This window comes from Centroberyx affinis, unplaced genomic scaffold (assembly GCF_046629955.1).
Source record: "Centroberyx affinis isolate AG114_WGS23_722 - 3 ecotype Tasmania unplaced genomic scaffold, CSIRO-AGI_Caff_v1 ptg004929l_1, whole genome shotgun sequence".
Taxonomy (NCBI): domain Eukaryota; kingdom Metazoa; phylum Chordata; class Actinopteri; order Beryciformes; family Berycidae; genus Centroberyx; species Centroberyx affinis.
Window position 1 is genome coordinate 5,001 of NW_027282422.1, and position 14,888 is coordinate 19,888.

General features: G+C 41.9%; 2 protein-coding genes across 2 annotated transcripts in view; both read left to right on the top strand.

Moving 5' to 3' along the window:
- Positions 1 to 6,549, top strand: part of LOC139666302 (mucin-3A-like) — a 7,929-nt gene extending 1,380 nt beyond the window's left edge. The window contains exons 2-5 of the mRNA XM_071545474.1: positions 1,080 to 1,502; positions 3,355 to 3,647; positions 4,209 to 4,333; positions 6,137 to 6,549. Of these exons, the coding sequence (XP_071401575.1) occupies positions 1,080 to 1,502; positions 3,355 to 3,647; positions 4,209 to 4,333; positions 6,137 to 6,338 (1,043 nt within the window). The 3' untranslated portion in view covers positions 6,339 to 6,549. The remainder of the gene's footprint in view (positions 1 to 1,079; positions 1,503 to 3,354; positions 3,648 to 4,208; positions 4,334 to 6,136) is intronic.
- A 3,871-nt stretch (positions 6,550 to 10,420) lies between these two features.
- On the top strand, positions 10,421 to 11,824 carry LOC139666297 (nuclear factor 7, ovary-like). The gene has a single exon (XM_071545470.1). It carries the CDS (start codon positions 10,421 to 10,423, stop codon positions 11,822 to 11,824), a length of 1,404 nt encoding a protein of 467 aa, XP_071401571.1.
- Positions 11,825 to 14,888: the final 3,064 nt, after the last annotated feature.

Sequence of the window (14,888 nt, forward strand, 5' to 3'; positions counted from 1 at the left end):
TCTTGGACTGTAAACTGAGCTTCTCTGAAAACACTGAATATATATACAAGAAATATTTACAGTGCCTTTATCTTCTTAAAAGACTTAACAGTTTCAACGTAAGCCATCCTATTCTAGAAACTGTGTACAAGGCTCTGATTGAGAGTGTACTCTCTTAATCTTACAGCATGGTATGGCAACCTTAACTGTAGATTAAGGGGTAAACTTGCCAGAATTGTCAATATGGCCAGCAAAAAAGTGAAAAAACGCCAGACCCAGCTGAGTGACTTATACCTCCACAGGACCAGGACCAAAGCCCTGAGCATCGTTAGAGACGACTCTCATCCTTTATTCTCTCAGTTTGAACTGATGAACTCTGGGAGGCGTTATCGGGTCCCTCGGGGGACAAAAAACGTTTTTAGGAAATCCTTCATTCCCCATGCAGTCAATATTCTGAACTCCTGCTAATGCACTTTCATATGCTCTTATGTACCTCCTAGTGTCTCTTCGTATGCACGTTTTGTGTGATTTTATGTACTGTGTTGATCTTATGTAATGCCTGTGAGCCAAACACAGTTTTCCACCTCGTGTGGACAATAAAGTTGTATTGTATTGTATTGTAACAACAACAATAACATAAATACATGCACATCCATTTACACAGATAGGCCTACAAACACACACACACATACATACATACGCATACACACCCCGACATACAGTACTTCCTGAACTTCAGACACACACACACACACACAGACTGAACGCAGCAGGCCTCCATGTAGACAGAAACATAACATCAAACAACATAAACTTTAGACTTGTAAATCTTCTGCCTCTCTCTCTCTCTCTCTCTCTCTCTCTCTCTCTCTCTCTCTCTTTCATTTCAGAGTAATTCAATTCAATGAGCTTTATTAGCATGAAGTACACTTGAGGATATAAAGTAACAAAGATACAAAAAATACAGTATCAAAATAAAATGTAGCAGTTGAATACGATGAAATATAATGTGCAGCTTCCCTTTTTTGTTTTTTCCATGTCTCTCTCTCTCTCTCTCTCTTTCTCTCTCTGTCTCTCTCTCTCTCCCTCTCTCTCTCCAGTCTATCCTGGACATAATTTAAAGGGGAAGATGTTCACTCTGTCTCGTTACAATGGAGGAGTCTCCCTCTACTCTCCGTCCTTCAACCCGTCGCCCTCTCCCTCCTCTTACCCCTGGACCTCCTCTCCTCCTTATTCCTCCTCCACCACCTGGAGACCCACCACCACCACTCCCTACCGCACCTCCACCACCTGGAGACCCACCACCACCACTCCCTACCGCACCTCCACCACCTGGAGACCCACCACCACCACTCCCCACCGCACCTCCACCACCTGGAGACCCACCACCACCACTCCCTACCGCACCTCCACCACCTGGACACCCACCACCACCACTCCCCACCGCACCTCCACCACCTGGAAACCCACCACCACCACTCCCTACCGCACCTCCTCCTGGACGACAGCGCCTCCCTCTAGAGGTGAGTATGTTCACAGACAGCATACAGAAACACAGAGTGCTGGTATACGGAAGCCGAGAACGTTGAACGTTCACATTTAGACCATATTTCACCGGGATATTACACCGGTGAAATATGGTCTAAATGTGAACGTTCAACGTTCAAAGACAGGAAAAATAAAGGGAGAGAGAGAGATGGGGGGCGACATGCAACAAAAGTTCACAGCAGGATTTAAACCTCAGATGTTGCAGTTATGAGGTCTGCAGCTTATCCAGCAGGCAACCAGAGTGTGCTGCATTTTGCATTAAATATTTTAGTATATAACCCTTAGTATATACACCACTTAACTATGTCAGTGTCAGTTGTAGTCGAAGCTGTACCACCTAAGTACGTTACAGCAGTAAGCGCAATTTCTTATTTTACATTAATATATAGAAGTGCTCCCATTACGATGTCCTGAAGCTTCTTATTGGCAGCACACAGCCTGTATAGTTCCATATTTATGACATTTTAAATGAAACATTAAATGCGTTGAAATTACGTCTCAATATCGTCTCTCTTTCAAGCTACAACTGAACAAATTATCAAATGATTAAACAAATGTGTGTTTTGTGACACGTTGATGTTGTAACCGCATTTTAGCTGATTGAAAAGAGGGAGAAAAGAGGTCTGAGACGTTCAGACCGAATATCACCCAGTTTTCAACTAGAAATCAACGTTGAAATCCCGGTTGGTGCTCACTGGGAATGAAAATGCAGGATCACCCCGAATGGGCTCAAACGTAACTCAAAAACTGTTGTAAAATGTTTCACACTGTTTGGAGCAAACGTGGCAAACGTTGTTAGAGCCTGGGAGCACTGGGAGCACTGGGAGCACTGGGAGCACTGGGCCCAGCTGCTCCCTCTGCCCCGCCCACCTGAAAGACAAAGTCAGGTTAGGAGGAGTACTGGCAGTGGAGGGCAGGGTCACAAGACACGCTGGATTTAGAAATAAGCTCTTGAGCTTTGTTGTGTTGTCCTGAACCTTTTCTTTTAATTCATGTTTATACAACAGTTAGTTCCGGTCGAGTAATTTGATTGGACAGGAGGCACAGTACAACAGCACTGTGACGTTTCACTGTATGTATCACTCCGCTTCACAGCTGTTCTAATATAGCTGTTGATTACACAAAAATCAAACTTCATTCGCCCTGGCGACAGCGCACAGGTGGATACATTTCTGAAAATAACATTTGACCTAAATTATGAGCAGGATGAGAGGAGGAGAGGAAGCTGCAGATGAATGTGTACGATACAAAGCAGCTAGCCTGCAGTCGGGAAACGGTTTATGTGTTGCTTGGCAACACATAGTGGAAACTATGTGGAAACTACTAGGGAACTGTTTTTGTTGGTGGAAACGAATAAAAGACAAAAATCATAATCTGTTGTATCAAATTACCATTACTTGATAAACTAGAAGGGCACTCGGAGAGCGCAGACCTCCGCCAAGGTTCGTGCTATTATTGATGTTTGTGAGTCGGATCCGGATCCGCTCCAAAATTGAATGGGTTCTTCCTTGGCCCGTGCTACACCCTTCCACCAAGTTTCATGAAAATCCGTAATCCTGCTGACAGACAAACAAACGGCACCGAAAACATAACCTCCTTGGCGGAGGTAATAATGGTAATAATGGTTATTATTAGTTATTATTATATCTTTGTTTATAGAACTGTTGTATAAAAGCAATATTACGCACAATGTTGTGCTGTGCATGACCTGGAGTGTGATACAGCTTAAATATCCTCTGTCTGAAGAACTGTACATGTTAGTAATTGAAATTTGTCAAATTCAACCAATTGATCAACACTGACCTGTGTGAACTCTGACCCCTGCAGGTGTGTCCGTGTGTCTGCGTTACGTCGCCGAGGCAACGGACTACCAACAAATCTTCACCCTCAGTCCCGACAGCTCCTCCCGCATGACGCTGTCAGGAAGCCCCATTGGTGGGTGCGACCTGTCATTTAGCAGCGGCTACTACTCCCTGTCCTTCAGGTCCTACAGGACGTTCTGGTCCAATGTCAGACCGGACTTCTGGACCAGAGTCTGCGTCACCGTGGATACAATGAAGGGCGTGGCCCAGGTGTTTAGCGGCGGGAATATCAGTGTCAGGAAGAAGCTGCCGGTGCAGGTGAGGACAGAGGAGCATAGAAAGTCAACTTCACTTGTTGAGCATCTTTGTAGACTTGCAGTCAAAGTGTTTAGCATTTTAAAACAAACATAAAATACATAAATACGCCATAAAATACAGCCATTACATAGGCTAAGACAATGTATAAAACACAATGTCAGATTAAAAGAATAACAGATAAAGTGAAAGAAAAGATGAGGATTTTAATTAAAATTTCCTTCAGATCATCTTCTGCTGTTGGATCGCAGTCTGTGATGTTCAACACATTCAGGAGTTATTTAGTGTTGAAGTGTTGTCATTTACCCACTTTCCCTCAACCTGCCTTGTCTACTTCTAGCTAGTGATTTCCTACGTTTCCCAGAATGCCTTTCAACAACCTTGAACTTGTTGGATTCAGCTGTGGGTTTTACATGTAGGTGGAGAGAGAGATAAAAGGATGGAAGGTGTGTCGTCACCTTCAACCAGCAAATTAAATCTGTCATTCGTTCTCTGCGTATGTCTGTGTATCTGTGTGTGTGTGTGTGTGTGTGTGTGTGTGTGTGTGTGTGTGTGTGTGTTTAGTCTGTGTTGACAGGTGAGCCTGTGATTGACATCCCAGGTTTTGATGGTCAGTTGACTGACGTCCAGGTATGGGACTACCCTCTTCGCTACAGAGAGATCATCAACTACATGAACGGCTACTACGGGTATGACGCTGTGTGTGTGTGTGTGTGTGTGTGTGTGTGTGTGTGTGTGTGTGTGTGTGTGTGTGTGTGTGTGTGTGTGAGTGGATTACTTGCAGAGTAAAAAAGGTTCCATTTTCAGCTGTTTTGTGCCGTAAAGTAATCCCCAGCAGCATTTGATGGACAGCAGTGTGAAAGTTCAACAGGAACCTAAACAAAATTTCACAATATGATATGATGGCATGGTAGGAATTCATATTATACTAATATCATAAAAATATATGGGCCCTGATTTCACAAAACGGTAGCGGCTTCGGACAACTTTCCTTTTTGCAGTGTAGAGGCTGAGAATCTTCTTAGCGATGGTCTCGTTTGTTTACGGAAATTATACTATTATACCATCTCAAAAATTAATACAGTGATGATTTATTGATGTTAAAAAGATACACGTAGCATCTTTTTTACCATTTACGGTAACATTTTAGACAAGCAAATAGTAAACATGTTGTCCCCCACCAGTGATGTAGTTCCACCCTTGGGTGTTTTCATATGGGACAATGAAAGGACAGATTGACCATATATTTCTGTTGCCTACTCTCCTCAGAATTAGGCTTACAAGTTATATCTTGAAATGTAGTAACTGTAATTGTCCTGTTTTTACTCAATACAGTACAAAATATAAGAACTACAATACGCAATAAATACAATCCGTACATTACACAATGTACACTACAATACAATTTATAATACAATATACAATATAACATACAACACCAGGAGCGTGAGTGTTATGAATAATATAAATGCTAAATGATAAGTGATATGTGGTATTGCACAGTAGGTAAGTGGTAATATGATATAAGTAGTCAACACTGAGGCACAGTGGTAGTGCAGTGATGATGCAATAACAGAACAACAGTCCAACAACTGGACAATAACTACAGTGTCTTGTGGTTAGAGGTTTGCCCAAAAATTCTCCATTGACTCTCACTTCAACACATCAACCCAGTCTGATGTCTCCAAGTGTGTAGCGTGTGTAGACTATTATGTTACCTATGATAATTTTAACTGTATCGCTTTACCACTGAGTCCTTATTCATTGTCCCCCACATTGTATGATAACTTTAACTGTATGACCTGCTTTACCACTGAGTCCTTATTCATTGTCCCCCACATTGTATGATAACTTTAACTGTATGACCTGCTTTACCACTGAGTCCCCATTCATTGTCAATGCCGCCCCCTAGCGGCACAAAGTCAACGTTACAGTGTGACTAACAAACTAACAAACAAACAAACAAACAAACAAACTAACAGACGGAGACCGATCCATAGTCCCCCTTTGGTGGGGGACAATTAGGGAACACATATAAACTATGGGTTTTCCCTCAATAGCTTAATAATTTCCCTCAGTAACCTGTGATACTAGCACCTGATAAGCCCCAAACTGAGCTAAGCAGACTAAAAGCCCAGTTTATGTGCAACAACTTCCTTACTGACTGCTATAAGCACTAATGAGGTGGCTGCTTAAATTAATAGGCTATACTTGTAGAATACACTAGAGTAGCAGATTAAGGTGCTAATAAGTGGTTTGTAATGACTAACAATGAACCAACACACTACTAATATGCATATTAATAAGAAATGTATTAATAGTTATTATGTGTTCCCTAATCTTAAGTGTTACCAAGTTTACATATGGTTTAAAGTCTTTGCCTTCAACAGTTATGGGCATCTGTGATGTGACCGTTTAATACTTGTGTGTGTATGTGTGTGTGTATATGTGTGTGTGTGTGTGTGTGTGTGTGTGTGTGTGTGTGTCTCCAGCTCTTACCGTGGCTCTGTCCTCTCCTGGTCCCGGATCAGCTATTCTCTCAGAGGAAACTCGCTGTTGGAGGACATTTTTGAGTGGCAGGAGAATCAACCAATCAGAAGAGGGGACAGGGAGCATGGACCAATGGGAGAGAAGAGGAAGAAGAAGTTTTTCAATAAGGGTGAAAGGAAAGAGAGGAAGAGAGAACCGCTTTAGAGAAACAGAGAGAGAGAAAGAGATTTAAACTTGTTTTTCTCTATTCTTTATTTGATACAAAATAAAAATCAATAAATAAGAATTACCAATTACAGAAAATTAAATTGTCTTGTAGACATTTAGATTTGATTTGATACAACTATGTGATTATATTTACACAAGTGGACAAACTAATGTCAGTAACAATAAAATCGTACAGCTGCTTATTTTCCACTGACATCTGCAGTTTTATATTGTCTTTTTTTATTTTTCCCAATTTCATATTTTATTAAAAGACAGCATGCTTCACAAAATATTCACATTCACACACAGATAAAAGAATAAGTAAATAAGATAAAAGAATAAGTAAATAAGCAATAAAGAAATAAACAACCATGATTAGGGACTTTTGTTCCCTGAGTGTTGACTGGAAGGCTTCACCTCCTAAAGGCTCCCAACAGTGGCCCCGCCCCACTCCTTACCTAGCCAATCACAAGCCATGTCACACTGTGTTTTGCTAATCTCCACAGCAAATCATCTTACTCCCCCCGCTTGATCAAGAAGTTGCAAAACCTTAATGATTGGATTGTGTTGGGAACATATCAACTTGATAAATCAAGCTAGGTTGACTAGGTAGTGTCTGATGCCGCTTTTCCACCGCATGGTACCGGCTCAGCTAGCTAGCTTCAGAGGCAGTTAAATGTTTGGAAAAAAATGTGGTAATTTACATGATTTCTTCCCAAAAAATTCTGTGTTTTGTATCCCTCATTGTAGTGATTATGCATGCAAACATGCACAATATTCTACCCAACCACTACTAAATATCCAAACATGACAAAAAACTATAGGCCTGTCAGGCTGCAATATGCTGTTTTAAACACTTAGCTGTCTGCAAGCTAGCAAATGGATATATTGAACCTTCTATGCAGCCTAATAGTAGCAGCTAGCTTCCATACAACGTGATCTCATACAATTTTGTGAAATGAGCACACAGTCTGAAACGCAGACTACGTGTTGTGGACACAAATTATGTGAAGATTATTTTTCCTCCACCACAATTTGGATTATGTAACAATAGTACGAAGTGGACACGCCATTTTCACCTGTTCGTCAAATGAAAAGGTTAGCTAACAGTTAAGTTTAGGCAAGTAAAACAACTTAGTAGGTAGGTAGGTAGAGTCTGATCCAACTGATATGAGCAAATCTACAGCATCAAACAGTGGTTGCAATGTGTGCCTCATAGCACAGTTGGTTGTCAGTGGTGATGGAGTGATCTAGTAGGGAACAGGGAAGAAGAGCAGCTCAGTCTTGTCCAAACTGAGCTTGAGGTGGTGGGAGGACATCCACCTGGAGATGTCAGCCAGGCATGCAGAGATGGGTTCCTGAACCTGTCTGTCAGAGGAGGTGGTAGGAAAATTTGTGTGATGTGATGACCAAGCCAAGGGACATAGTGTAAAGCGAGAATAGGAGGGGGCCAAGGACTGAGCCCTGAGGGACCCCAGTGGTGAGGATACATGGTGAGGAAAGAGAACCTCTCTATGAAACCTGATCGGTGCGGTCGGCCAGGTAGGAAGAAAACCACGCAAGTGTTCCCAGAGATCCCAAGCTCTGCACGGGCACCACCATGGGCGTCACAGCATTTAAACTTGGTAATAGGTTTCAAATCTCCCTCTCACCTGATGCACAATAAAAATCCAATCAGCTAGATGGTGGTACTATAACATGCAAATTTACATTTTGGCCAATAACTCCTAAACTGTAAAGGCAACAGTTCATGCTCTGTTCTGTTTCTTCAGCATCAATGTGCCTCTACCTCTACTCATGCTGAGAAGAGCCGGGAATCACAAGCACAATGCTGCTGACACGCATTGGCAGTTGCTTCTTGTCTGTGCTATAGGGGTGTCATGTGACACACGTCATGTGATGCTCCGTGTTGTGACACTTTCAGTGTTTTCAGCATGAGGCCGACAATAAAAAAAAGATTCTCAAATTCCATGGCAGTGCTCATTGCATTTTTGGTTTTCATTTCTAAAAAAGTAGACTTCTGAAGACTTCAAAAAAGTAGCATTGCCTTGCCAGACTGCATTTCACGATTGATTACTCAAAGGAAGCAGGTACAAAGCAATCTCAGAACCCATCGTCTATCAGTCTGACGACGATTAGACTCTGGGGGCGACGGCCAATATTTCGGGGTTTCCGGTGTAGCCAGCGGACATCCGGGCCAAGACTTCCTCTTCCGTACGCTGGTCATTGTTTACAGTCCGATTAGCAACTTGAGACGCGAGAGTCGGTGTAGGTGTTTGAGGTCCAGACGACATTTCGGCTAATCTCTATAAACAGATATCTGCATATGAGACGTCGTCTCGCAACTCCAACTCCATTCTCGTGTCTCAAGTTGCTAATCGGACTGTAAACAATAGCAGCTGAATTCACTAACGCTAACACTAACTCTCTCTCTTGTTGCTTCTCTCTTCTTCGTGTTGCTTCTCTCTCTCTCTCTTTCCCTACTTTTTGGTGTCGCTTTGCTGAACAAGCAGCCGATCACATCTGGCTCTTGATCAGCTGCTTCCGGGATGGAAGCCGTCTGATGCTGAAAATATTTTTTTTTTTTTAGAAAATCAGTTGATGATTTCCCGAGAGTAATGAGTCTGTTTTGAAAATGTAGTGAGTAGAAAGTACAGATTTTTCTTTTGAAATGTAGTGAGTAAAAGTAAAAAATCTCCAGTGAAAGAAAAACTTGAGTAAAGTACAGATACTTGAAAATCTTACTGAAGTACAGTAATGACGTATTTTTACTTTGTTACATCCCACCTCTGCCTCTGTATTGCTTTGCTTCCTGTCAGCCACCTGGTATTGTTAAGCAGCCTACAAGACAATCGATTATTGCTTGGCTGTCAGGTATGCTAAGTTCTCTTGCTATGCTTCCCAGAAGGCAATGTGCCATTGTGCTGCCTAAGAGCCTATCACTTCATACCTGTTGCCTTTGAGGAATCAATTGAGAAATGCAGTCTGGCAGGCCAATGGTCATGCCCATCACTTGCGGTTGGCTCATTGCAGAAAGAGGTGTGCCGACGATTGGCAGCCTTGTAGGAAGCCACCGCCTGACAGGCCGTACTGAGGGAATCAAACTCCCTCAGGTGCTGCTTGGATTCACACAGGGAGAATAATGGTCTTAACTTCATGACGAGTGATCCTGACTGACTTATTATTAGGTCAGCAGTTTTATATTGTCCTTCTCGCCTCCACTATTTCTTTAGAATTTTTTTCCAATTTGATGTATCATTTCTCAACATTCTAAGGATCAAAGACAACAGATTTGCAATATTTCCATCTTCTAATCTGTTCCCCGAAATACTAGCTGATTGCTGATGTTTGACATGGTTCTTCTAACTAACATAAAGGAACACTATGAGGCCTGGGTGTGTTGATGTCGAATCTTATCAACAAACTAAGTATAAAGTCCAGTGTTTATTGGAAATGACAAGTCTCATTGCACTCACTGTCTTCAGTGGAGTGGAACATTTTATGACAGTTTCACATTCCTGTGTTAAATGTACAATTTCAGGAAAAATTAGATGGGAAAAGGACCGTAAATAGAAATGTTTGTGATCCATCTCATGTAATCTATCAATTATGTGTGTAGATGTAATGGTGTGCATGTATGTGTATGTGTGTGTGTGTGTGTGTGTGTGTGTGTACGTGTGTGTACGTGTGTGTATAAAAAGAGACTTTGGAACTCACCCCTGGTCTGACAAAGCTCCACCCCTTATATGACTCAGCTCAGACAAACCAGGAAACAGAGGTTGTTATTCTTCCACTCCTCACTGAGAAGAGACACACGCTGAGAGACAGATGATAAGATTCACCTTCAGACCAAACCCACGACTTCCACTGAAGGAGGACAGCTACAGGAGGGAATACTGGGAATACTGGAATACTGCCACTTCAACCTGTTGCTGATTCCTCACACTGAATGGGAGTTTTAGAAGAACCATGACTCAAAGTGAAAGAAACTTTCAGGGAACCTTCTAGAGGAGGGAGTGATACCACGACTGACATACAGCAGTCTGCCTGGAGTGTTTTCAGCTTCACACAGAGAGAAAATGGCTTCCAGATCAGAGAAGGATCTCTCCTGTCCTGTCTGCCCTGACATCTTTAAAGATCCTGTCCTCCTGTCATGTAGCCACAGCTTCTGTAAAGCCTGTCTGCAGGAATGGTGGACAGAGAAACAAATACACGAGTGTCCAGTCTGTAAGAGAAGATCTTCAAGGAGTGAACCACCTTGTAACTTGGTGTTAAAGAACTTGTGTGAGGCTTTATTAGTGGAGAGAGATCAGAGAGCTTCAGCAGAGTCTGAGGTTCTCTGCAGTCTGCACTCTGAGAAACTCAAGCTCTTCTGTCTGAACCATCAGCAGCCAGTGTGTGTTGTCTGTCAAGATTCAGAAAAACACAACAATCACAGATTCAGACCCATTGATGAAGCTGCACAAGATCGCAAGGAGGAACTCCAGAAATCACTGAAGCCCTTACAGGAGAAACTGAAGCTGTTTAATCAAGTTAAAGGAAACTGTGATCAAACAGCAGAACACATTAAGGTCCAGTCTCGACGCACAGAGAGGCAGATTAGGAGGGAGTTTAGGAAACTTCACCAGTTTCTAAAAGAGGAAGAGGAGGCCAGGATCGCTGCACTGAGGGAGGAAGAGGAGCAGAGGAGTCGGATGATGAAGAAGAAGATTGAGGGTCTGAGCAGAGAGATAGCAGCTCTTTCAGACACAGTCAGAGCCATAGAGAAGGAGCTGAGAGCTGAAGACGCCTCGTTCCTGCAGAACTACAAGGCTACAGTGAAAAGAGTCCAGCGCCCCCTGCTGGAGGATCCACAGCTGGTCTCAGGAGCTCTGATAGACGAGGCCAAACACCTGGGCAACCTGAGCTTCACGGTCTGGGACAAGATGAAGGAGATGGTCTCCTACACTCCTGTGATTCTGGACCCAAACACTGCCAATCCAGAACTCATCCTGTCTGAAGATCTGACCAGTGTGAGACGTGGAAAGAGACAACAGCTTCCTGAAAACCCAGAGAGGTTTGACTACCGCTGGATCCTGGGCTCTGAGGGTTTTGACTCAGGAACTCACAGCTGGGATGTTGAGGTTGGAGACAATACATACTGGAGACTGGGTGTGATAGCAGAGTCTGTCCAGAGGAAGGGACTCATACAGTCTGGATTCAGGGGAATAGTATGCTCTAATGGTGAATATACAACAGACTCTCCATCAAATGCAGCCTGGGTTCTCCCAGTGAGGGAGGGGCTCCAGAGGATCAGACTGCATCTGGACTGGACCAGAGGAAAGCTGTCATTCTCTGATCCTGATACTAACACACACATACACACCTTCACACACACTTTCACTGACAGGCTGTTTCCATACATTTTGACTCTTGATACACTCCCACTGAAGATTTTACCAGTGAAGGTCTCTGTAACAATGAAACAGCATGAGCAACAGTGATGATGCTCATGATGAAGATAATGAGGTCCTTTACACAAACTATCTTTTTCTTTAAGGGGAATACCACTCATTTTAAGGATTTATTACATAAGCATTGAGTTATGAATGGTTTTTGAGTTATGAATGTTTGTTCAACACTAGTGCTACATGCCTATTTTCAAGAGCCTTTTTCATTTTAAACTGCAATCATTTCCACAATTTTAACACTACATACATATATTACACATCAAAATGTACACCTGCTTCTTCTGTCACTCACAGTGCAAATATCTAAGTGATAGCATTTGTAGTTTTTTTGAGTTATGAACGTTTGTTTCAGAGTTTGCCATAGTCTCCACACTCTAATATAGAGAGTGTGTGATTAGGGAGTGAGTACACCTGCTCACTGACAGGAACCAGGGAGAGAGGCAGACAGACACCCACACACACACACACACACACACCCATACACACACACACACACACACACACGCGCGCACACACACACACACACACACACACACACGCACACACACACACACACACAGGTGTACTTACCACTACATCTACAGTGACTGATGCTACTTCCATTACAACTATTGCTGCTGCTACTACTACCACTACTACTATTACTTCTAATACTGCTACTACTACTACTGCTACTACTACTACTTCTACTATTACTACTACAACTTCTACTATTACTACTACAACTACTACTGCAAATAATACTACTATTACTACTACTAATTGTGTTACTCCTTCTACAACAACTAATATTACTAATGGTATTACTGCTATTACTTTTACCACTACCGCTGCTACCTGTGCTAGTACTATTTCAACTACATACTACTGTAACAGTTACTACTGCAAGTAGGCTACTACTACCATAACTATCACTACTACTGCAACTTCTACTTCTGCTATTATTATACAACTACTAGAATGACAAATGCTTTCACTACTACTACTGCTGCTACCACCACTATTGCTACTTCTACTGTTTCTAATACTGATAGTCCATATACTGCTACTACTGCTAATTGTATTACTTCTAGTACTGAGTGCTGCTTTTATGACTTATGACTTTTACAAGTCCTACTACTACTGCTGCTACTACTACTACTCTACTACTCTATAATTCATGTGTGTGTCCTGTGTCTGACTATGCTTCTGGTGTTTGGGGTTTCCGTGAACATACAAGTTGCAACACTGTGCATCACAGAGCTATTTGATCTTTTTTGGGAGTCCATAAATTTACTTCACTTTTGGCCATTAGTGGAGATATGGGATGGGAATCTCCTAACATCAGACATATAAGTCAAATGCTTCGGCTTTGGAATAGACTTGTGAAGATGTCTGATCAGAGACTCACTAAAAAGATATTTAATTGGGACATTTTGCATGGTCATCCCTGGGCCAGTGAGTTGAAATCCTTATTTTATTTGAACGATTTGTCATTCATTTTCCAGAACAGGTTACTTTGTGATATTCAGGAGATTAGGAGTAAAATGTTTCTCATGTATAAAGAAAAATGGTCTGTTGATATATGGTATAAACAAAAATCACGAACTTATTGTCTCGTAAATATTAGCTACAGTGTAGAACCTTATGTGAAGTATAATTTAAACAAAAGACAAAGATCCCTGTGTGCACAGTTACGTTCAGGAACATTAGCATTAGCCCTAGAGACCGGCAGGTTTAAAGCCACTCCAGACGAGGACAGACTTTGTTTGTTGTGTGAGTTATTTTGTCATTTTTTGTTTGACTGTCCTGTCTACGAGGACGTATGGGATGTACTTTTTAGTAAAATTTCCTCTATTTATGTTGATTTCTTTGGGCTGGATGATTATGAAAAACTTGAGTTGTGCTTCAAGAAGGGAATCTTTTTTGTAGCAGATTTTATTTGCCAAGCTTGGGAGAGAAGGCAGAATATTTTGTTTAAGACCGAGCTGTATAATAATCTGTAATTTTGTAATGATGTGAAATGTAATGAAATGTGTGACCACTGCGACTGTAACTTTGGTATCTTGTAAACCCATGAGGGTTGGGCACTTTGTGTGCATGACACGGAAAATAAAACAAAATCAAGAAAATCACTACTACTACTTTTACCACAGTTTTACCACTGTTTACCACTACTTCTACTGCTTCTAATACTGATAGTCCAAATACTACTACTACTACTATTGCTACTTCTACTGTTACTAATACTGCTACCATTTTAAACTACTAATTCAACTACTTCAAACACTGAAACTACTACGACTATTACTGTTATACTACTACTGGTGCTACAACTAGTACTACTGCTACAACTACTATTATTCCTACAATACTTCTACTGTTTCTAATACTGATAGTCCAAATACTACTACTGCTAATTATATTACTTCTACTACTGATATTACAACAGCGGCTTTTACTACAGCCCATACTACTATAACCTTTAAAAACATTATTACCTATCCTTCCATGTATTGATAACAGGACTTTTGGCTATCAAATAAATTGCACATACACAACACAATTGCACAACCTGAAAAAGATGTTCCCCAGCTCTGTATTCGCTTAATATGGTTACTTAGGGTTAGGGTTTGGGTTAGGGTTAGGGTTTGGGTTAGGGTTGGGTTAGGGTTAAACATAGGACCCTGGGAACATAGGACCCTAGGAGAGCACATATGTAGAACTGGGGAACATAGGACCCTGGGAACATAGGACCCTAGGAGAGCACATATGTAGAACTGGGGAACATAGGACCCTGGGAACATAGGACCCTAGGAGAGCACATATGTAGAACTGGGGAACATAGGACCCTGGGAACATAGGACCTTTTGTCATGTTCCCATTATGTGCCATATAAATCTGGGAAACATAGGACCCTGGGAACATAGATACGCTCCCTGTTGTAGTTGTAGGAAATGTAAACTAATGCCAGTAGAAGAAAAGAGCCTTTGCTGCATTGAATGGGACTTGTTCATGCCACCGCTGGAGGATCTTGATATCTCCATTGACGAGAGCGCTGCCGTTCAAAGACCGTGCATTATCGATTAACCCGTGGTGTTCTGGAGATGGTGTTCCA